The sequence below is a fragment of the Orussus abietinus genome, unplaced genomic scaffold (assembly GCF_000612105.2).
Source record: "Orussus abietinus isolate OABI.00-Male unplaced genomic scaffold, Oabi_2.0 scaffold385, whole genome shotgun sequence".
In the NCBI taxonomy this organism is placed as follows: domain Eukaryota; kingdom Metazoa; phylum Arthropoda; class Insecta; order Hymenoptera; family Orussidae; genus Orussus; species Orussus abietinus.
In genome coordinates, this window is record NW_019394527.1 from 38134 (window position 1) to 60649 (window position 22516).

The 22516-nt window shown below is 51.8% G+C and overlaps 1 protein-coding gene across 1 annotated transcript in view; it reads left to right on the forward strand.

The window, feature by feature from the left end:
- The window catches only part of LOC105695211 (nephrin), a 40162-nt gene that overhangs the window by 15777 nt on the left and 1869 nt on the right, over window positions 1-22516 (forward strand). The window contains exons 3-11 of the mRNA XM_023432629.1: window positions 13335-13464; window positions 19424-19632; window positions 19709-19819; window positions 20126-20332; window positions 20692-20846; window positions 21002-21146; window positions 21517-21647; window positions 21712-21871; window positions 22054-22353. Of these exons, the coding sequence (XP_023288397.1) occupies window positions 13335-13464; window positions 19424-19632; window positions 19709-19819; window positions 20126-20332; window positions 20692-20846; window positions 21002-21146; window positions 21517-21647; window positions 21712-21871; window positions 22054-22353 (1548 nt within the window). The remainder of the gene's footprint in view (window positions 1-13334; window positions 13465-19423; window positions 19633-19708; window positions 19820-20125; window positions 20333-20691; window positions 20847-21001; window positions 21147-21516; window positions 21648-21711; window positions 21872-22053; window positions 22354-22516) is intronic.

Below are 22516 nucleotides of genomic sequence, written 5' to 3' on the forward strand. Positions count from 1 at the left end.
GTTCAGGAAAACATGGATTATTACTGCCCGAAATCACGGAGAAATCAGCTGGAAATAGCAAACAGAGATCAGTGGAAATCGTTCGACATGACCAAAATATTGCCACAATTTTACAGCTCAATGCCATTTGTCATCAAAGCGCACTGTCGTTTGTCACGTGATATCGTTTTTACGTATTTTGTATATTTTATATCGTTAACCTGTTTCGTGAGTTTTACGTATTTCATATATTTTTCCTTCTTCGTATGGAGCCGCCCTCTCGGGCTTATTAACAAATCTTAAACGTTTCACGGAACACTCCGTCATTTCTCATACAGCGCGCTCGAAGTCACGAGTCTTACCCCGACAGGACGTTTGCTCCGGGTAGAAAATCGATGGCCGCATGAATATTCTTATTTACCGGGGAATTATACGCTAACCACAAATTACGTCGCCCGGGGCGGCGGGAAATCGCGTCAGTCCTAATTTTCCCGATAGTTGGGTAAGCGCGAAACCACGAGAGCGCGTCGACTCAAACGCGGTCCAATCTCGAGACCAAGACCGAGACCGCGGCGAGGACGCGAATCATTACCTCGCCGGCCGCCGAGCCGCGAGGACCGATCCGGCGAGCTCCGGCAGGTCACGTGCCCAGAAAATTTTCATGGAGAGAAGACGGGGCCAGGAGCTATTTCTTTCCCAATGTTCGCCGGGCCATGTGAGAGAAAACTTGAAAATAGATTGCCACCTCGTCAGGAATTCTAACCTCCAGACCCCCTATAGGCACACCGTATAACTCCACGTCCCCATTCGCACCTCCGGATGTTCCTTCATTAAAAAGGACATGCATTAGCGTGGAATTCATGAATTCCTTTACCTCGTCGACCGCCGAGCCGCGAGAATTAATTCGGGGAGCTGGGTCTAGTGTCGGGCTCAGGAAATTTTCCTAGAGAGAAAGGAGGGGACATTAGGAACTATTTTTTCTTTTTTTCTTCAGTATTCGAAGAATGAGGTATCAACAACGATCATCGAGATCTAGCGAGGCCGGGAAGTCCCCCCAAAATCTGGAAATATTAAATTAAGTAGACACCTACGGGTAGGGTGAGCCAGTAATTATTGGTAAGTCATATTGGCCCGTTATGCGATTCAAGTATGTGCATCCGTCATCCGTGAAGGAAGGAACGAGTAACCGAGAGACTCGCGGGTTGCGCTCGCGACGGAACGGGGTCGCCTCAGCCCCAGGGGCTAAGCGTCGCCCGCTCGCCCCGCGCGTCCACCTCGGACGGGCCGCCGCGGCGCGCTGCGGAATGAGCGAAATCCAGAGGCCGGCCATCTTGGAACGAAAAGCAAAAGCAGCGGCGGCCCCACCCCCGGGGGCCGATCTTGATAAATATTTACGGGTTTAGCGCGTATCGCTCGCAGTGCTCGACGCTAGCGTCGGAGGCGAGGACCTGACCTCCCTTCGAGCGGCACAATGGCCGGCTTTTCCTTTTTTTTTTCCTTCGCTTTGCCCCCCTTCTTTTCGCTCCTCGCTGGACGAGGCAGGGCGTTCGGGGAAACGCCAAGTCGCGACGGGCGTTCCACCCGGCGGGTATCCGAGTGGTTAGGGTTGAGCGGAAGCGGAACTACTTCTTGTATGTTTTCTCCTCTTTCCTTTTCTGTTGGTTCTTTTTTTCTCTCTCTCTCTCTTTTTTTATACCGCATGCACGCCCACGTATCCCCGAGCGCCGCCGAGTTTTGATCTCGATAGTGGACCGAGTTTCTTTGGAGATAGCGGGGAAAAACGCGAGCCGCGCTCCGACTCGAGCCCACTCGGCCCGGCGAAAAATCGCAGGAAAAGCCGGGAAACGCGGCGAGGAGGTTGCCCGACGACCGCGAGACAATGGCTAAGCGTTCTCGCGAGTCCGCGCGAGTCGCGCCCAACGAAGCGCGAGTCGGCGAGCGGGAGGGTCGAGAGGCCGCCGTTTCGAGACTGCGAATTTGCTGGGAATTAAACGCCGGGAAAGAAGGGAACCCCCAAGTGGCCTCGTTCTCGCGGCCACTCAGTGGCACGAGAGAAAGAGAGATAAATAAACTACCCCGTGAGAGTCAATCCTACGTGGCGATTTCCTGCGATTTCGGGGGATTTTGCAGGCTTGCAGGGGTTTAAAACATCGAAGGGGCGCAATTTTGGGCCGTATAATCCGCAATCCTGCGAATCTTCAATTTTTAACGGATGTATTATTGGGCCGCACATTTCGCAAGCTTGCCAGTATTTATTTTTTAACATCGCACGTTTTGGGGCCGGACCGCGAATTAAATGCCGGGAATCAAACAACGGAAAATGACGGCGTTCTCTCGGCTTTTCTCAACCTAGAGAGAAAAAGAAGGTCACTGAATTGATAAAATATCATTTGAGGGTTGATCCCGAAGCGATTTCTCACGTTTTCACGAACTCGGGAAAATTTTCAATTTTGAAAGTTCGCGTGTTGGGGACTGCATCGCGGAGTGAACGTCAATTGGTGGCGTCCTCGCGGCTACTCCACAACCTAGAGGAAGAAAAAGGAGGCATATCGATTAAATGAAATGTCCCACAAGAATCGATCCGCGTAGCGATTTCTCACGTTCTACCCAGCTTTCAAAAATGTCGAATTTTCACAGGCGACGTTTCCAAGCAGGGCCGGGAATTACCCCCCGAGGAAGACGGGAACCGCCGAGTGACGGCGTTCTCGCGGCTACTTCTCTTTCTGGGGGGGAAAGGAGGAAAGCCGGCGGATAAATAAAACATCCCCCGGGAGCCGATCCCGCGAAGCGATCGTGTGCGTTTCCGCAGACCCGCCACGTGGCTCGGCCCGACCCGCTCTGGCATTTTTCACGGGCGCGTCACTCCGAATTAAATGCGATTCCATCATCCACGGAGCATGAAAAGCGTTTCACGATCGTTTTAAAGTAAGCCATTCCTCGCGGTTTACATATGGAACGCGTTCTCTTCTTTATTTCACGGCTGGCCGACTTTCCGGTCGTCTCCGTTCCCCCGCGTTTCACCCGGCGACCGGCTATATCCCGGCCCTTTAACATCCGCGTAACCGAGTCTCCTGACTCCGGGTTACGGGGTCCATGGTGGCTGTAATTCTCAGCTCCAGGATCCGAGCCCACGTAGATAAGGGGCCCCACTAAATTCGGAAGATTCGCTATTTTTCCGCGGGGAGGAAAAAAACCCCCCTCTTTAAACTCAAAGATCGGATATCGCTCCCGTGAAAAACGGCAGTCCCCGGGTTCGAGGAATGCGTTATTTTCCGCCGCGGGGATGCGGAACCTCCCGGAGAAAAACTCACCTTGATTAAAGACGAGCTACTTTCCTTCTATCCGGGGAATGGAGCGCGAGATCCTCTGAATTTCAAAGATCCGGAATTTCTTCTCGCAAAGGGCGGGAAAAGTTCTCGTTCGAGAGGGCTTTTAAGTTTACGCGATTCGCTAGGTTTTCTATTCTTTTTGCTTTTTTCTGTTTTTTGTGAGAGGGAGGATTATAAAATCCTGAAGATTCGTTTGTCTGGTATCTAGACCGCGAGTGGGACCTGAGCCGATGTGTATCGGTAGGGACGCGGAAGTTGAATCGCTTGATTCTTTTTTTTTTTTTTGTTATCCCACGGAGGATTTTAAGATTCCGGATATTCCCTATGTATTATCCGCCCCTCTCTTGTGGCATCTGAACCGACGTATATCAGTGGAGGCGCCAAGATATCTGAGGAATCTATCAACTCCGTTAGTCCCTATTGATTATTTTTTTCTTTTTTTTCAAAGGGTTCTAAAATTCGGGAATTCGTTTTCACCGGACCGCGAGTGGGATCGGAATCTGTATCGGTGGAGGCGCCAACTCCAATCCGTTCAAAGAATCTATCTACTCCGTCGTGCTGGTCGCTATTCATTTTTTTATTTATTTATTTATTTATTTTAGGAGGGTCGTAAAATTCCGAGGATTCCTTATCTATCACTCGGGCCGGGGGTGGGATCGGGACCTGTATCGGTGGAGGCGCCGGCGCCAAGCCGTCTGGAGAGTCTATCGACTCCGTTCGCGCTCTCGGCCATCCTCCTTCGAGGGCGCGAGAGGGTCAGGGAGCACCCTCGAGAGGGCAGTTCGCCCGGCCGAGGCGAAAGGTAAAACTAACGATACGATAAGTCTTTAGTTTGGACCGCGGCCAGAATCTCGCCTCGTACGGCATCCCCCCCGCGGTGGGCTCTGTTACCGACCACCGTCGGCCGGAATAAATCGCTCTCGCGCTTCCGGATCCATTGCGCCCAGAAAGAGAAACAGGCTCCGGTTTAGCGATTAATCCCCAGAAATTGATGCCCCCGCCCGTGAGCGAGAAGCGAGTGTTTGCAGACGCTTATCCCCGTTTCGACACCCGGGAAGGTTTCCGCGAGTCCTCTTCGTCGCATCCCGGATATGGGGAAGAACCGTAATGCTCTAATTAATTAATCGTGACCGCGCATTCCACAAAGGCTCCTCTTTGTCTACAGATACGAGGCGGTGCTTGCCGGGTCTAGGGGGCTGTTTATTCGTATCCAGGTTGTTTACAACGTCTTGGTGTTTTACTTCCGGGCTTCGGGAACGATTGCTCGACGCTGCCGCTGAGCAACCGAACGAGGGTTGCCTCGTCCTCGGTGCAACCCTGGACGGATGGTTGCACCGACTGTACGCATCGACTCGTTCCGAGCGCTCGTTGCCCTCCAAGGCGAGATATGCTAATGCCCATGAATATGCATCGATCGATCGAAACTGCACGGGGAATAATTCTCCGCATTTATTGCGTTCAATCTCGGGGACGAACCAAGCCGGCGCGAGAGGTCGAATCGAGCTGACTTTTCCCCTGCTGGGAGGAATCATTAAACAATTGATTATTAATTCGTTAGCTTATTAGCACTTCGCGACCGGGAATAACGATCGAAAGAAACATCTCGGCTGTTCTCGACTATCTGGGGAGAGTCTGATTGTTTAACGCTTCAGGAAATAGGAATCTTAATGGGATGATGAAGAATCTAGTAGCATAGACGTTTCTATGGATAGGGTGCAAAGAGCTTCCTCTAAGTGTGGTGGTGTGCACCGTGTCAGTACTAAAAGGATCATTACCCAATTAATTATTAACTCGGAGGGCGTTATGAAGAATCTAGCAGTATGGGCGTACATATTGATGAGATGTACACAGCTTCCTCCAAGAATAGTGATATACACTGCGGCTCTGATACAGGTGTTAAAGAGCTGATAATTAATTGATTACCTTATTAGCAGGTTTAAGCCGGGAATAACGATCATAATATCTCGACAGCAGCTCGAGAACTCGGCGCTCGACGCACGGGTATGCATAGAAAATGCCTGAAAGAAAGAAGGGAAGAAGAAGAAGTCAAACGGCATGTATAGTCGGAGGAGCGCAAAGAGGTTGCTTTCGGAGTGCCGGCATCCACGGTGGCGCCGCCTGGCGATCGAATCTCGGATCCCGATCCCGGGTCCCACTTTCGAAAAGCGGGGAGCAAAAAGGGGAATAGGCAGAAAGCCCCGCGCCGGCTCTGCTCTCCATATCGGTGATTCCTCCCGAGGCTCGCGCCAATTCGGCTGGCGTCCTTGCGAGGCGCGTCGCCATTAGGAGGTGCAGGAGCTAAAGGATCCGCGCCACAAGGGAGAGGGTGGAAACACATATCCCCGGCGTATCGGCGGCCCCGGATACGACCACCCCCTAGGGGAGGTATTCGACCGTATTTATTGCGACCGGCCCTCTCTGCCCTCTCCATCCGTTGTTCCTGTCGCGACCGATAAGGGGCGACCGCGCCGCAGCATCCGAGCTCGGTCCAGGGCGGATTTCTGGACGCGCCTCGAAATCTTCGGAATTTCCCTTATACGACCGGTCCAGGGCTCCCGCGAGTCCTGGAAATCTGGAAATCTAGAAATCTGGCGAATCTGCCGGAATCGGGCGCATTCGGCGGGACCCCCCGCAGCGATGCTCGTGCAATCTCCAGCGCGCCATTTCGAGCCGGTGGTGTTGCCGACAATGGCGCCCCGTCGCTGTCGGGCACATCTCCTTTCCTTCCTTCCTTCCTTCCTTCCTTCCTTCCTTCCTTCCTTCCTTACCGCATTCCGTGTCCCGGTTCCAGGCCGAACTCTTCCCGGAGACCCAAAGGTCGAGTCGAGTCTCTCGCGGGCAATTCCGCACGATGGCGACCCGCTCGATTAGACCTCGCGACGTTTCCTGGGAGGATTCCTCCCGGAAGTGGCACGAGGCGCCGTTCATTCGGGATGTACGAATTCGCGCTTAAAGCTTGAAAGTTAGCGAGGAGTTCCGTGGTCCGCCCTTTCCCGTCCATGAAAGGATGCCTTTTAACCATGCGGTCGCCTTAAAGCTGATATGAAAGGGTCATTCTATATATATCTCTCAAGACGTCAAATATTCATAAACCGTTTCTCCAAACTAGGTACGCCGAATTACTCAAAACTTCAGCACGCGATCATAGACGGGGCCTTAAGAAAGAACGCTATGTCCGCGAAATTTAATTTTTCAAAAACACGTGTCCCTCATTATAGTCTGAGATAAATAAAAATCATTCCCTTTTTCGAAAGATAAAATTTCACGAGCATCGGGTTCTTCCTTAGGGTCTCCATGATCTCGTGACGAGGTTTCAAATGACTCGGAGCACCCCAGTTGGGGGATGTCTTTTATAAATCTTTTGACAATTTACATGTACATAGAATGATCCCTCCATGACGCCTTAAGGTGGGGTGAGAAAGGCATCGAGAAATTTAATGGACCTTACGAGTTTCGGTAATTTCGCACAATGGCGAACCGCTCGATTAGACCTCGCAACGTTTTCTAGGAGGATTTACCCCGGAAGTGCAGGAGGCGGCATTCATTCGTAATGTAGGTATTCGCGCTTAAAACTGGAAAGTTAGCGAGGAGTTTCGTGGTTCGTCCATTCTCGTCCATGAAAGGGCGCCGATCGACCATGCAGTCGCCCTTAAGCTGATATGAAAGGGCCATTCTATACCCATCAAAACGTCGAAATATTTATAAAACTCTTTTTTCCAAACTGGGTGCGCCGAATAATTTGAAACTTTGAACACGGAGGTCCCAACGAAGGTCTTGAAATGTGCGAGATTTCATCTTTCGAAAAGAAATGTATTATTTCAAACTTCAAACGATCCGGCGCACCCTGTTTGGAGAAAAGCTTGATAGATATTTTGGCGTTTCATGTCCATAGAAGGATCCGAATTTCGTATCACCTTAGGCCGACCCGAATCGCGGGTTCGCGTCCTTACGGCGGGAGTCCCTTTGCGATCGATGGCTCCCTTAGCGTGCATGCCCCAATCTCTCAAGATCTGCTCTAATCGACCACAAAATACAGACTTTACGCCGCGAGCGGGCGGCATTTATAGCGGGCGAAGTTTCCGAACGGACAGCTCGAGCGGGTGGGTAACGCCCAGGCTGACCGGAAACGTGCTCCATCCTTACCGTCCTCCATCCTTGCCGTCCTTACCGATCGCCGACCGACTGACGCGAAAGGGGCGCGGCGGTCCTTTTATCGAGCCTGGTCGATATCGCGAACGCGATACCAGGATCGGTCTCGGGGATCGGTAGGTATCCCCGGGGACGAGGGAGGGAACAGCGAAAACGGCCCCAACGTGAACGACGCGAACGACCCGGACGACGTGAACGGCGCGAACGACGACATCGTCGACAACGACGGCGACAACGGACGAGAGTCAGGATCTCGTCGCACGCGAGCGAACAAGGGAAATGCGTTTCCCGACCAGTAATTCCGTTCCTACTCGGGTAGCGATAACATCGCGGTAAGCTGCACCGTCTCCGTCTGTTTACAGGCATCATCGCTTCCGGTTCTCGGGGGTTCCCTCGGGACTCCAGCGTCCTCCACGGGCCCCCGGGCCCTGGTATTTATCCTGCGACGCCGCGCGTCCTTCGGGAAGAACCTCACGTATACTCGGGATATTGTTTCGGACGGATCAGTCGGCACCGCGTGACGGGAATCCCTTAGGATGTTCCCTCTCTTCCCTCGGGGAAGCCGCCGGCTGGCGGATGGCGAATGGTTTCGGTCAATCCCCTCCTATCTCTCTCTCTCTCTCCGTTCTCGATTCCCCCTTTTACTCGACTACCGTGTACTCCGTCGGAAGAAAGGGGTCCACGCTTTATTGAATGCTCCTCGTAAATATTTCCGCACGCCACGAGGAGGTCCTCGAGGAGGTGGCAGGACGAGAGGAAGGAGGCCGGGTCCTTCGCCCTCTCCTCTTCTCTCACTTGAAATCGGAGATCACCCGCCCGGCGAGATTAATTCTCCCGGGATATTGATTTATTATAATGCATCGTTTGGATATTGGGCTTTTTCGATATTCCTTTTCTGAGAATATTTCCTCCTGGTAATTGCACGCTTCGAGATAAATTCTCGGAAAATCGGGAGGGTGTTGTTCATTAGTTTGTGATTAACTTTGTTGAAAATTGGGGCGTTTTGAAACATTTTAAAGTGGGCTGGGTTAAGTTGGGGGAGAAGGGGCGTAGGTCTTAAAAGTGACAAATGTTTCCATTTCTTCCACTTGTAAATCTAATTTTGGACTTAATCTGTATTAAGTAGGACGTATAAAACTTCAAACTGGAGTTAAGGAGGGCAGCAATACCATAATAGGGACAGGTTACATTGGTTCAATGCAGAGCTAAAATTTCTCCTTCTACGACTTTACAGTTTATCTCCTTATAGATCCGAAATAGGATGTAATTCATATTAAGGTGACGCGAAAGCGGCATCCGAGAGATCACTCGTTTATGACTATCCTCCGAACCGGATGTACCGAACCGAACGACATTTTACCACGCAATTATGGATGCCCCAAGGAAGGTACCGACACCCATGAAATTTCATTTGTTCTTTTATAAAGAAATTTGAAAAACGTTTCTAAAGAAATTTTAAGAAATGAAATTTCACGGGAGTTAAGTCTTTTTATCCGGTCTCCTCATCTGTGTGATAACACTTCAAACGATTCGATACAACCATATTCGGTGAAAAATCTCATAAACGAGATGCCACTTTGTATCGCCTTAATGCGTAGAATAATACCAAAATGGGCTTATACTTGAGTTCAATTGAAAGAACTGAAATTTCTCCTCGGGCTGCGATCACTATAACCTGGAATGCCTGCAAACGATCGAGCTTTGGAATTAATACCGACCGTTTGCCGTGTATACTCGGAGTTGCGAATAGAGAGAGAGAGCGACTTGTAAGCCGCTCCGGTAACCGTCGACAACAGACGGAACCGCGGAACGAGCTTTGGAGTCGCTCCTTGGGGAATAAAGTGCAGAAGGACTCGGAAAGTTTCCGCGCGTTCCCGGACCGATCCTCCCGCGGCGCGCGCCATATCCGGCATTCAGTGTCCGGCGTCCGGCATCCGGCGTCCGACATCCTGCCTCCGGCATCTAACATCCGGTCTCCTCCCTATCCGCTAAGAAGGGAGAAGGGGCGGCTGGAAGGCCGGAGGAAACGTAGCAGAGAAAATCCAGAAGCTGCGGGGCCGCGTTCGGCAGCGCCGACGCAAATTTCATCGCAGGGAAAATTGAGATTCCGCTTTTTCTCCATCCCGCGGCTCCGGTTCCCCGCTTCGGCGAGCCGTCGTTCCTCCTACTAATCACCTCGTTGTTACGCATCGCGTTTCCGCACCGGCGGCGTCGGGGCTCTTATTTTCCGCAGGCCGAGAGCCTCTTAACGAACGAACCTCGTTCGAACGCCGAACGGGACCGATCGAATTGGGCCGGTTTAATGGCAGCCGCGAAATTCCGGGATAAATCTCGACCTCTTGCTGTTAACCCTTTTTCTTTACGATGTACCCGCTCGTGAGTATGCTTTTTCTACATACCGGACTCCGCCGAAGGTGTCAACTTTCTAGATTGAATGAAATCGTTGCTCCCAAACAATGAAAAAAAATCCGGTTAATGTTGCATCTGATTAAAAAATTTCTTGTTATCGTTAATAAGTCTGATTAACACCTCTGGAAGATTTTGATTACTATTTTTCGGAGGCCGAGGACCTCTTAACGAACGAACCTCGTTCGAACGCCGAACAGGACCAATCGAATTTGGCCGGTTTCATGGCAGCCGCAAAATTCCGGGATAAATCTCGACCTCTTGCAGTTAACCCTATTTCTTTACAATGTACGCTCGTGAGTATGCTTCTTCTACATACTGGACTCCGCCGAGGGTGTCAACTTTATAGATTGAATGAAATCGTTGCTTCCAAACAATGAAAAAGAAATCCGGTTAATTTAGCATCTGGTTGAAAAATTTCTAGTTATCGTTAATAATTCTGATCAACACGCCTGGAGGATTCTGATTACCGGAGTCCGAATGATTATCTCAGACTCCTAAACCGCTGGATAAATTTCTCGCAGAAAATTCTTGTTCCCCTGCTCAGATATTCTCCTTGGATTTACCAGAAAAAATATTAATAAGACAGCACTTTATTAGAAATATCTAATACTTTAGCTTGATATTCCAGTTAAAATAACCGGAATCATATATAATGGCAAGGAACAATTATTTTCGTGACGTCAATGTAAATGAATTGTGTTCACTAAATCTGACATTTCTTTGGGCGTATTTCATCGTATTTCGTTGTCGCAGTGCATATTTCTTTGAGTCGACCTCTTCTCAGGGTAGTCGGCAGTCGACCATACAAGACTCCACCTGGATGCCGAGTACAGTCGTTAGGATTGAAAGGGTTAAAAAGGGGCGCGGAAGGAGGGAGGATACGGCAAATCGAGACTTCCCTCTAGGCGAGCGAAGTTTGCGGGGAGTTTCGAGGCATCCGGAAAAGTCGGATCCTCCCATCTGGGCTTAGGAGCGGCCGAGCCGACTAGTCGCGGCTAAGAACGGCAGTCGGCTCGCCGGATATGGAGTCGCTGCACGGCTTCCGATGCCGTCTGACCCGCGGATTATCGGATTACTCCACCGCCTACCCTTCCTCGCGGTGCCGGGATTAGCCGAACTCGCCGGCTCGGGGCGAAAGGCGTGCGAGTAAACTCGCCGCTCTCCTCAGGCCGCGCGGAAACGTGCCGAACATTCCTACAAGGCCCGCTAGAATTTAGGGCCGCTAGAAGGAACTTGGCCACCGACCGCGAATTTTCTTGGGAAATCTGAAATTCGACATTTTGACGGGTCTGAAAGTGGCATCTGATAGGTCACTCGTTCGTGAAACTTTTCTACGAACTGGAAGTACCGAATCGTTTTAAATTTTACGACATGTACACGAAAGCTATAAGGAAGATCCCGACCCTCGTGAAATTCATTTTTTAAATAAACAAAAAAATATGTTGAAAATATATAGGAATTTCTTCAAGTTTCAAACGAGTACACCCAGGTCGGAGAAGAGTTTCACGAACAAGACCTCTTTGATGCCACTTTCGTATCACCTTAATGATAGGCCTGATCCTCTAGAGTTCGGAGCCGCGAGGATCTGCCTACGAGCGATCGGGCAAGAACGAAATGAGTCCAGTTCTTAAAATATCAGCGATTTTTTTTTGGCTTGCAGGGAAATCTGAAATCCGTCTCTAATTTAGGGATTTAATTGTTTAAAAGTCATCAGCTTTGATTGGCCAGTTTTCTCCTTACGGTCGTCGTTATGTGTGGCACCCAAGGAGGGTCTTAAGGCCGGGAACAGGAACGGTCGGCTTCGCCATTCCGCAAGAGCAAGCTAGGCTCTTAATGGCCACGAGGTGGACGAGAGTGGCGGAGGCCGCCTGGCCGCGCGGCCAACCGCGAGTCGAATTCCCCGCGTAGCCTTGCGAGTGCGAGCGGTAAGCCGGAATCCTCTCGCGATGGGTCTAATTTTTTGGGCCTCCCTGCCCAAAAAGCTGGGAAAGTGGGACTCGGCACTCTCAGGGCGCAGCTGCCTCGCTATGAGCTCTCGAGCGGTACTTACCGCACGCGGTCTCCGGGCGGTCTCCGGACGGGCGGCGCGTTTCGCGTGCGCGAGCCGGCGGGTCGCCACCCTTCGGGACTCGTAATCCGGTCGAGGCAGCCCAAGGGAAATTTAGCGAACGCCGTGAAAAGCGTTGTTTTATACGTTTGCCGGTACACGCCAGACGAGGCGGTAGGTAAAAGCATTCGTGCGCTCGGCTCCGAGTAACGCCATTAACGTTCACCCGCCCCCCCGCCCGCCGACCTCGTCGACCTCGGCGACCTCGGGCGGCGCCGCCCGAGCTTTCCCTTCGACCCGGCCCGACCTTATCCGCTCCTTTCCGGCCGATCCTCCGATGGGCGTGACGAGCCCCCTCCTCGAAAAAGCTCCCTGAAAGCCGGACCACGCCGGACCGGGGCCGTCGGGGAAGCTCGCTTTCGGTTCCTTCCCAGCGCGCCGGGGAATTATCCCTAACGAAGACGCATGAAAAACCGGCGACCTCGCGCCGGTCCTTCAACCTTCGACCCGACCTTCCCTTCGAGCCCAATGGGCGTGCCACTTTTCTCCCCGCTCGGAGCTCGCCTCGCTGGCGGAATCAATCCCGCAAAGTCAACGCCGAGTCCGATCGCCGGATTTCCTGACCTACCCCAACCACGAGGTCCGACCCGAGCCCCGCGGGCGAAACTCGACGTCCTATGGATGGAATTCATGGTCCCGCGCATGGAAGTCGAGAACCTTGGATGGAAACTCAAGATTCCGCTGATGGAACTCGAAATCCTCTGATGGAAACTCGAGATTCCGCGGATGGAACTCAAGACACCGCGGATGGGACTCGAGATCCTTGGATGGAAACTCAAGATTCCGCTGATGGAACTCGAAATCCTCTGATGGAAACTCGAGATTCCGCGAATGGAACTCAAGACACCGCGGATGGGACTCGAGATCCTTGGATGGAAACTCAAGATTCCGCTGATGGAACTCGAAATCCTCTGATGCAAACTCGAGATTTCGCGGATGGAACTCGAAATCCTCGGATGGAACTCGAGATCCTTGGATGGAAACTCAAGATTCCGCTGATGGAACCCGAAATCCTCTGATGGAAACTCGAGATTCCACGAATGGAACTCCAGGCACCGCGGATGGAACTCGAGATACTTGGATGGAAACTCAAGATTCCGCTGATGGAACTCAAGGTCCCGAAGATGAAGTTCGATGTCTCACGGATGGATCTCGAGTTCCTGGGAGTGGAACTCTCGAGCCGGCGGTTGGCCCTCGACGTTCCCTCGATGGAACTCCCGGTGGCCAGAAAACTCGGCCGCGCGCCTAGCCACAGCGGCTGCAACCCCTCGGGAATCCAGCCCTCCCCTTTTTCTCTCCCCGCCCTCCTTTTCCTATTATGCCACGGATATGTCGCGAGTTATCGACGTTTCTCGTTTCAGGACCCACGCGGTTCGTCCGAGCGGTTCTGCGCGGTACGGCGGTGCTGCCCTGCGACATCCGGCCGCCCCGGGCCAACGACTCCGCCATCATCGTCGCCTGGTACAAGAACGACGACACGCCCATCTACAGGTAACCGAGTCCCGCGAGACGCACGCACGGAGTCCCAATTTTTTCCCCAAGTCGGGGATGTCTCGTTAGACGAGCCAGGACGCCGAGTTGGGACGCCTTGTGCTCGGCGTAAATCATCCGGGCCGCGAGAGCTCCTGTTTCGCACCCGGGCGACTGGGACCAGAATCTCCTCCCGGGCGGCGGGATGGAGTCACGCGAGACCGGAAAAAAGGGACGTAAAAGGGAGGGAAAAGGATAGGAGAGTCCGTCGTACGTCCTTTAAACGTAACGTAATCCTTCGCCCGGGACCGAAGGCGCGCGACGGACAACGGGGGCGAGACGGCGCGCGCTAGGTAGCTCATAATGAAAGCGATGTGTCTTCATTTAGTCGGTTGTTTCGCGGCTACGCTCCTCGCGGCCCGCCCGCCGCGGGTAACGCGGCAACGCGGCAACGCGGGCTACCCGGGCAACCCGGGCAACGCGGTGGGTAACGCCATACAACGGTAGGTAAGGCCGGGGTAACGGGTAGGAGGGGCCTCGTAGCTGCCCGGTAAGTGGAAATAGCTGAAGTTAGGACGGTCGACGACGAGCCGGGGGAGTGCATTACGGCCACCGACGAGCTACGAGGTTCGAGCTCCCCGTGCACCCCGACACCCCCTCCGACGCCCGTCCTAAACCGCGCCGACCGGCGGCCTATCTTCGCCTCGCGATTTCGAGACTTCGGGATATCGAGATATCGGAATGTCGGGATGCCTCTCGACGTTTCGATACATCGGAAGACGAAATTATGGACGGTCGGTTGGTTAGGTCAGGTAGCTGCTCGGTAACTGAAGATAGCTGAAGTTAGGACGGCTACCAGCTACAAGTGCCAAGCTTCCTGGGGACCGCTCTATCTCCTCCGACGCCCATCCTGACCTCGGCGACGACCGACGGTCTATCTTTTTTACGCGATATCGAGACTTCAAAGTATCGAAGTCCCGGGATACACCTCGACGTCGCGGTATCGAGACTTCGAAACGTCGGGATATCGGGACGTCGCGATACATCGGGAGACCCGGGTATCGACGTTCGGTCGGTTTTCGACTTCGCTCGTCCTTCGCGACTCCGGGCGTTTCCGCGCGCCGATACGCCGTATCGAGGCCGTGGTAGGACGGGGGCGGGGAGCCGATCGAGTTTCGCGTATACATCCGCTCGCGCCGCGAGTCCGAGCGGAAGAGCGCCGAGGGAAACTGGATTACCGGAGCGAAACGGAAACAAACGGGAGAGAATCTGGCGCGAGAGGTGGAGGAGAGCCGGGATGCGCCACAGAAAGGGAAGTCAAACCCTTTCCCCAAGCGCGCCGCTGAAAGGGACTCGAAAATTGGAGAAATGTATTTCAACCGCGGCGCTTCAGGGTTGTCGCTAGTGGCGAACGGATGCAAAACCGAGACTGACACTACAGTAATGTGAGCCCGGTCTTACGACGAGCCTCGGTCTTGTACGATCGAGTTTTCATCGTTAAAAGTATTACAATTTTTTTACGCCTCAAACATAGAACATGGCCATTATATGGACAACGAAATATTTGGTGACATGGGTAAACTCTTCGGCTGATAACGTTTAGTTGGTCACGTCAAGTATCAAACTGATTAGGTACACTCGAAACAATCTTTTCTCCTGCATGGTTTTCAATTATGTATGATATGACTATGATAATCCTGATCCTGGGTTTGCAGAAAATATCCGATCAAGATCATGCAGAAATTCACCGTGATGATTTTAATCTTGCGGAAGGTGCACGACCGTGGTCGTTGAAAAATGTACTTTCGCAATCTTGATCCTGGTTTCGCGAAAACAATATATGACGATCTTCCTGAAATTCATCGTGATAGTTCTAATCCGGTCTTGCAAAAGGTCCATGATCAGAACCATGCAAAAAGTGCACCGGAATAGCCTTGGTCTTGGCCTTACATACTTGAGTGTTGATTTTTGCACGGTCGAATCTTGGTCTTGGATTCGCGATTAAGGTGTTGTGAAAGTGGCGTCGAAGATGTTTTGTTTATAAAACTTTTCTCCGAACTCGATTTACCGAATAGTTTGAAACTTTACAACGTGAATAGGGAGGCTATAAGGAAGGTCCTGAAACTCATTAAATTTAAATTCTTTTCAAATTTTATTATAGGTATTTTAAAAATAGTTTATAAAAAATGAAATTTCGCGAGTTTCAGGACCTACCTTAGGGTCTCCATATTCGCGTTTTAAAGTATGAAATGATTTTAGACACTCAGTTCGTAAAAAAGTTTTATGAACGATTCAGCTTTCGGATGCCACTTCCACATCCCCTTAAGACTAGGTCTTGGTCTTATATGTGATAAAGGGTACAGGACCAAGACCGCTTTTGCTTATCACCGAGTGTTGCGTGTCGGACCTCGCTTGGGTTTCGGTCGCACGGAATTATGGAGAATTCGAGGATTCGTGGCATCGAGACGTCGAACTTTTCTACTTTCCCTCTTCTCTCGACCTCTGCAAGCTCGGGCGCGGCTCTTCTTCCCACCCACTCCACCCGGTGCGGTATCTCGCGGCGGACGAAACGAAAGGCGGGGGCCGATCGAGTTTCGCGTATCTTTCCCCAACGCGAGTCCGAGCGGAAGAGAGCGTCGGTGGCGAGGAACGGGAAACCAGATTACCGGAAGGAAAGGGATCGAAACCGAGCGAGGGCGATCCAACGACGGCGCCAAAAAGGAGAACCGGCCATTGGGAGCCTCCTTGAGGGCGCGGCAACCCTCGCCTCGTTATCGCGCCCTGTTGAGGCGAACTCGATACTCCTCGCACTTTCCGATGATAAGGCGCACTAAAATCGGGAATGGCGAGATTCCGCACGGCGGACTCGATACTCCCCACACTTTGCAACGATAACTAAACTACCCTGTTAAAAGAAGCATCCGTTCGAACTGCGGTTTCCATATTCTAGTCTTCACAAGATACAATTCTTCGCCTCTAGTCTTATCGATTTCTTTCGGATTTTTAACACTTTTGTAGGAATTTTTATCTCATAATGATACCGCTTCTCGAAACGCCGTATGGGATTTCACTTCGAGTGTGGCTGTTTCTCGTTGTAATCAGAATGTTATTATATAACGCACATCCGTACTGGAAAGTGTTCGAAATATCGAGACACTTTTGAACAGGGCAGAAGTGGCGAGATTTTGGGCGCAGAAGCTCGACAGGTGGTCTTCACACTTTTGCCGATAAAGTGAGTCGAAGTCAGGAATTGGCGAGATTCCGTACTTCAAACTCCGATAGGTGCTCTTCACAGTTTTTGCCGATAAAGGGAGTCAAAATCTGGAGTAACGGGATTTCACCCTACGAACCTCGATAGGCACTGCTCGTCGACAAAATGAGTAAAAACCAAAAATGACGAGATTCCGCTCTGTGAACTTCGATAGGTGCTCTCCACATTTTTTGATGATAAAGTGAATCCAAATCAGGAATGACCAAATTCCACTCTGTGAATTTCGATAAGTGGTCTCCACAATTTTTCACGATAAAGCGAGTAAAAATGAGAAACGACGAAATTCCGTAGGGCGAGCTTCGGTAGGCATCTCTCGCACTTCCTGGCGATAAAGCGAATCAGGAATGGCGAGATTCCGCGCGATGATCACTCCATAACGCGGCCGTAGGATTCAAAATACGGTCCTATTTGGAGGACGCGTCTAGACCAGGCCCTACCTAGGAGGATATCGAGTACCATTTCAGGACTCGGGACCCGACGTACAAACTATTACGCCGGGCATTAATATTCAGCCGGCTCTTATCCGATGGCGTGACAAGAAAATGCATAATTCGAAAAGCGCAGCCCCCGCCGAGGGCGGCTCCTCGCGGCCGAATTAATTAAGGGGACGAAAGGTCCCGCTCCTCCTTATCCCTTCGAATTTTCCCTTTCTCGGTCTCTTCCTCTCGTAGCCGAGTTTTCCACCCTCGTCGATCAGCGGGTCGGTCAAAATGCAAATCCGCCGAGAATTTTGGTCATTAGACGCAGGCGTCGGGATTTTGCCGGCGGCTTGGCAGCGACTTGGCAGTGGCTTGGCAGCGCTTGGCAGCGTTTGGCAGCCGACACCGCCGACGAGTAGACGGGCAAGTGGCTGGGAAGAAGCCGGGACACCCGGCCCCATATTCCGCCCCTTCGGCCTCTGCGTGTCCGTGTAGAGACCATGTAAGGGTTCGATGAATATGCAAATGCCGCCCCCGGCTCGGCGACCACGAGACTCGCGATCGAACTCGGGGAAGTCTTGGCCGAGACCCGCGGGAGGATAGCCCGAAAATCGGCCGCGATTTCGTCCAATCCGCCTTCATTTCGGCGAAATGGCTCAATGCCGAGCCCGCTGACCGAGGCGACTAAAGTGGTCCAGGGTGAACAAAAAAGTCACCCTTCGTCTTGAGCGCAAGTCTAGACTTCGGATCGACTCGATCCGACGGATAAATTATGCACTCGAAATTGACGGCGTCTTCGGCCGAGGGACGTCGCTAATGGAGTATGGTCGATAATCGAGGGTCTATTTCTAACTTTGAGTGATATCTAATAGGGCCAAGTTAAGGTGGATGCGCACGTGATGAATCGTGGCAATTTGTAGGCTGTGCAGTTAAATCGACTTGTGTTATAGTACTCATGCGTCAGTTAAATTTGTATGGATCGGTTTATATGGATTTATCGTTGAGTAGTCACTTTAACGCTGACCACCTTTAGGTGACTGCACAGCTCACGATAAATCGTAGCGATTCATAATCTGTACTGTTAAATCGACTTCTTTTATAACGTCCATGCGTCAATTAAGTCTGTACAGGTCGGTTTGCACGGATTTAACGCAGCTCTTTTTCGGCATATGGATAGTCACCATACAGATAGTCAGTTTTTGGTGGCTATCCACCTAATGATTCATAATCTGTGCAGTTAAATCCACTTCTTCTCCAGCTTCCACGGATGTAATGCAGCGATTTATTGTTGAGCAGCCATCTTAAAGACGATTATCATTGGGTGACTGCACAAGTAACGATAAATCGTAGCCATTCATAATCTGTGCAGTTAAATCGACTTCTTTTCTAGCGCCTCCGCGTAAGTTAAATCTATGCGGGCCGATTTACACGGATTTAACGCAAAGATTTATCGCCACGTGTGTTGCCACCTTAACTGGGGCAGAAGATTCTACGATCGGGAGCGAAATCTTCCGGGAATGTGTGCGACCAAGTGCAGCGGAAAATCGATCCCGAGGGTTCGTTTGCCCCGATTGACCGCGGAGCGAACTTGTTTCGGAATACTTCGCGGTCCCCGCGGTTTTGCCATTGTCGTCGTTTAACAGCGCGAGCGCGAGATAGTTGTCGCCCTGCGAGAATTAGCCGGGTCTCCGATACCCTGAGCGACCTTCGCGGGAACTAACTTACCGGCCACGTATTCGCGTACGGAGCCGAGCGTACTCGCGCGTACCGAAGCGTACTCGCGCGGAAGTGGCTCGGCAAAAAAAGGAGCGCGCGAACTCATCGATACGCGCTATGAAAGGAAAATAACGTTCAAGGTAGCCGAGAGGGATGATCCTTCCGCTCTCGAGGCGCGTCCGGAGAGCAAGGAAAATATCGGATTAATATACATAATCGAGGTATCCCTTTACACCCGCGTTCGAGTACGGAAGGGACGAGATGCCGTTCTTCCTGTCTCGAAGAGCCTGTTTACATCCACTTTGTCCGAGATCCTTAGCTTTTAAGTCCCTTCTGGATCACAACGATCACCAGCCATTTTCTCCTTAGCTTTAATGTTCCGGTTCGCAACGATTACACGATAGGGTCGACTTGTGCAATTAATCCTAATTCCTTTTCTACGTGTACCGAGTCTTTTTCTCCGTAGCTTTTAAAAGTTCAGGATAGCAAGAATAACCGAACCCTTTTTCTCGGCTCCTGTTTCACTCGGCCCCTTCTAACGCAAGGGATCCGGTGTTCCCTTTTCCTTCCTCAGCTACGACACGAGGGGCAAGAACGCCGAGCAAGCTCCCCACTGGAAGAACAAGCAGTACTTCGAGGACCGGGCGTACTTCCGCACCCTGACGGAACCTGCGTCCCTCAACATCGAGCGCGTCGAGGAGCGGGACGAGGGCGAGTACCGATGCAGGGTGGACTTCGCTAAGAGTCCCACGAGGAATTCCAAGATTCATCTCACCGTAATCGGTGAGCAGTCGAGTAGTTCTCTTTCCCATTCAATCCGGAGTAAGCTCGATAATCGTTCCACCGATTCCGATTTCAGTGCCCCCCAGGACGCCGAACATCATAGACGAGCACGGGAAAACGGTGACCGGCGAAGCGGGGCCCTACGAGGAGGGTGGCGACATGAAGCTGACTTGCCTAGTTTCAGGAGGTAAATCTCAATCCACGTTTTAGAACGAATGCGTACACAGAAAAAAAAAAGAGGGTAAACCAAACTCATTTTCTGAGTTAAATAAGTAAGGTGGTTCAACTTAGATTAGGAGCTAAATCAATTAATCCATACAGTTGATTCAACTCAATAATGAGGTGGTGCAACTTGGAAAGTGAATTAAAAGAGAAATATTTTATAAATATTTTGACTTTTTCTTATGTATATGTATGTAATACTTTAACTTATTAAGTCCCGCAGCATCCCTTCCGGTCCAGCGGCGATAACAAATGATCTCCCTCTCCTCAGGTCGGCCAGAGCCATCGGTCAAGTGGTGGCGAGGCGAGACCCTGCTCGAGCCAAAGGACAGTCGAGGAGACTTCCCCGACCTCCGCAGGAACACGCTCCTCGTAACCGGGCTCACCAGGTCGCACTCTGGCGCCGTCTTCACCTGCCAGGCTTCGAACGATAACGTCAGCCAGCCAGTGTCCGCCTCCGTCACCGTGCGTCTCCACCGTGAGTCCTCGTCTTCTCCAATTCCCGCAGCAACGAGTTACGGCAAAGTGGAAATCTGCTTTACCGAGCGCGCAACGCCATGCCACGCCGCGAGTCGAGGGGAAACGTCCTCGCCATCTTCTGAGGGTGCCGTTTGCGGGAAATTGGAAGGTCCTCGCAACGGCCTCGCCGCGTTCCCCGAGCGCCGGCATAGCGGTTGCCCAGAAGTTTCCTCTGAAACTTTTTAGAGATGCTTTAACCCTTTAGGTGACCGCGGCTTGCTGGATATTGCGGCGGCACCCTTGGGACGTCTCGTGGACTCGTTCGTGACGGGAATAACGATCTTCAGGGGGACTAATGTCCTGGTACTAATGTTGCAGTTCGCCCTCTCGGCGTGTCCATCTTGAGCAGCGAGCAAGCCCCTCTCAGCGCGGACCGGAAGTACGAGATAGCTTGCATGACTTTCGGCTCGAGGCCTCCGGCCAGGCTCTCTTGGTTCATGGACGGCAAGAGGTTGATCAACTACACGGAAACTGTGAGTTACACCTTCGATTCCTTGTTTCACCGCGCTGCATCTTATCACTGGAACAACCAAACCCGTCAAAATGACAGATTACAGGTGGCCCACTGAAAACAAAAAATCTGTCCATAGATCCAGCATTATAAGGTCGAATAACCGCGTTTTTTCAGGTGTCGCCGGACGGCAACTCGACGACCTCGACCCTGGTCTTGAAGCCGACACTTCTGGACCACGAGAAGTTGATCACCTGCCGGGCGGAGAACCCCAAAGTCCGGGACGGCGTCGAAGAGGACACGTGGAAACTCAACGTCTACTGTAGGCTTTCGAGATAAACCTCATAGTTATTCGGATACCCGGAAAGAAATTTAAAATCAATTTCCACCCTCCGTTGCTGCACTTAAATTTTGACCACGTGACTATCACACAGAAGTTTGGGAAACGGCTGACAATTCATGGAGATGAACGTATCGTAATTTTCATTTAATCCATGATAAGTAATATTTAAATCATCTCAAAATTACAATGCACAATTCCGAAATTACCTAGGCATAGGGTAGACGTTGGACATGTTGCGTTGAATCTTATCAGTGCCGTTGAACCTTTCACTGGGATTCGGGGGTTCCAGGGGGTGGTACCGGAGGGTTTAGAATTGTCGAAATCGATACGCGTTGAATTCTCTGTCCAGTCGTGCCCATTTTGCACCTCGAGCTGGGGTCCAACATGAATCCCGACGACATCGAGGAGGGCGACGACGTCTACTTCGAGTGCAAGGTCCACGCGAATCCCTGGGCGTACAAAGTCGTCTGGCATCATAACGTAGGTTCCTTTGCGATCGATTCCTCGACGAGGCTCTAATCGATGCGGATCGATCGCTTTTCAGGGTAACGTCATCCAGAACGACGCGAAGAACGGCGTGATCGTGCAGCAGTACGACCTGGCCCTGAGGAAGGTGAACCGGTCGCAGGCGGGGAACTACAGTTGCGTGGCCAGCAACATCGAGGGCGACGGTTACAGCAACAGCGTGGAGCTGAAAATCATGTGTAAGTGTCACGACTAATCTCGATCAGGACCCTGAAGACCCTCGGTGGTCCGCCGGTAATCGCGCGCGCCGGCTCAGGAACACGTTCCCGGGCATTGCGGGTAATTATCGAGCTCGGAGAAAGTACACCGCGAGCTACATGCGCGCGTACGTAGAGGTACGAAGGGTTGAGCCCTTTTACAGACAAGCCGATCTGCGTGGGAGAGCAGAAGCGCGTCTACGGGGTCGCTCGTCACGAGGACGCCAGGGTCGTCTGCAGGGTCGAGGCGTACCCTCCACCCGACAGCTTCCGCTGGGCGTTCAACAACACCGAGGAGATGGTCGACGTGCCGCAGTCTCGCTATGAGAACTCCACCAGGCACACCCAGAGCATTCTCACCTACAGGCCCGTCACCGAGATGGACTATGGCACCGTTCTCTGCTGGGCCAGCAACGCCGCGGGCCAGCAGCGAAACGCCTGCGTTTTCCACGTCATACCTGCCGGCAAGTACACGCGAGTACCCCTACGAGTACGGGCGACAAAATGCCCGCTATCTCGTTTGCCCCTTTGTGGTCCAGGTTTTATTTAGTTTAATTAGTTTGCCCTCTCCCGGGGTCTACGTTCTGCAACGGGAATAAAAAGGGCCGTTTTGGGGAATTATTAAAG